Below are 338 nucleotides of genomic sequence, written 5' to 3'. Positions count from 1 at the left end.
CCCCGAGGCATCGCGGGGCTCCTGCTGCCCCTGCAGCCAGGCGGGATTCCCACGCCCAGTGCAGGAGGTGACGTGTTTACGGATGGATTTGGCCTCGATGGGGGAGTTTTGTACAGCAGCCAAGTCCCCTGTGACACCCCAGCACCAGAAAATCCCGAGAGGGGAGGTGTTGAGTCCTCCCCGTTTCTACCTGGATGGGTGCTGAGCACGAGGCAGGACACGAGGAGGTGGCCGCCGTGGTCCCCGTCCCCAAGCTCGGAGCCCATCGGCTTCTCCCGCAGGAGAACGCGACCTGCAACATCTGGGGCAACACCACCGACTACCGGAGGCCCCCCCGC

At 65.7% G+C, this 338-nt stretch overlaps 1 protein-coding gene across 1 annotated transcript in view; it reads left to right on the top strand.

Moving 5' to 3' along the window:
• ITGA11 (integrin, alpha 11) overlaps nucleotides 1–338 on the top strand; it is a gene marked incomplete at its 5' end in the record, with an annotated part of 37,541 nt that overhangs the window by 35,235 nt on the left and 1,968 nt on the right. The window contains one exon of the mRNA XM_009869976.1: nucleotides 282–338. This exon is cut by the window's right edge and continues 10 nt beyond it. Coding sequence (XP_009868278.1) covers nucleotides 282–338 — 57 coding nt within the window. The remainder of the gene's footprint in view (nucleotides 1–281) is intronic.

The sequence above is a fragment of the Apaloderma vittatum genome, unplaced genomic scaffold (genome assembly GCF_000703405.1).
Source record: "Apaloderma vittatum isolate BGI_N311 unplaced genomic scaffold, ASM70340v1 scaffold795, whole genome shotgun sequence".
In the NCBI taxonomy this organism is placed as follows: Eukaryota; Metazoa; Chordata; class Aves; order Trogoniformes; family Trogonidae; genus Apaloderma; species Apaloderma vittatum.
Note: the sequence above shows the minus strand (reverse complement) of the source record. Positions and strands in the feature narration are given on the sequence as shown.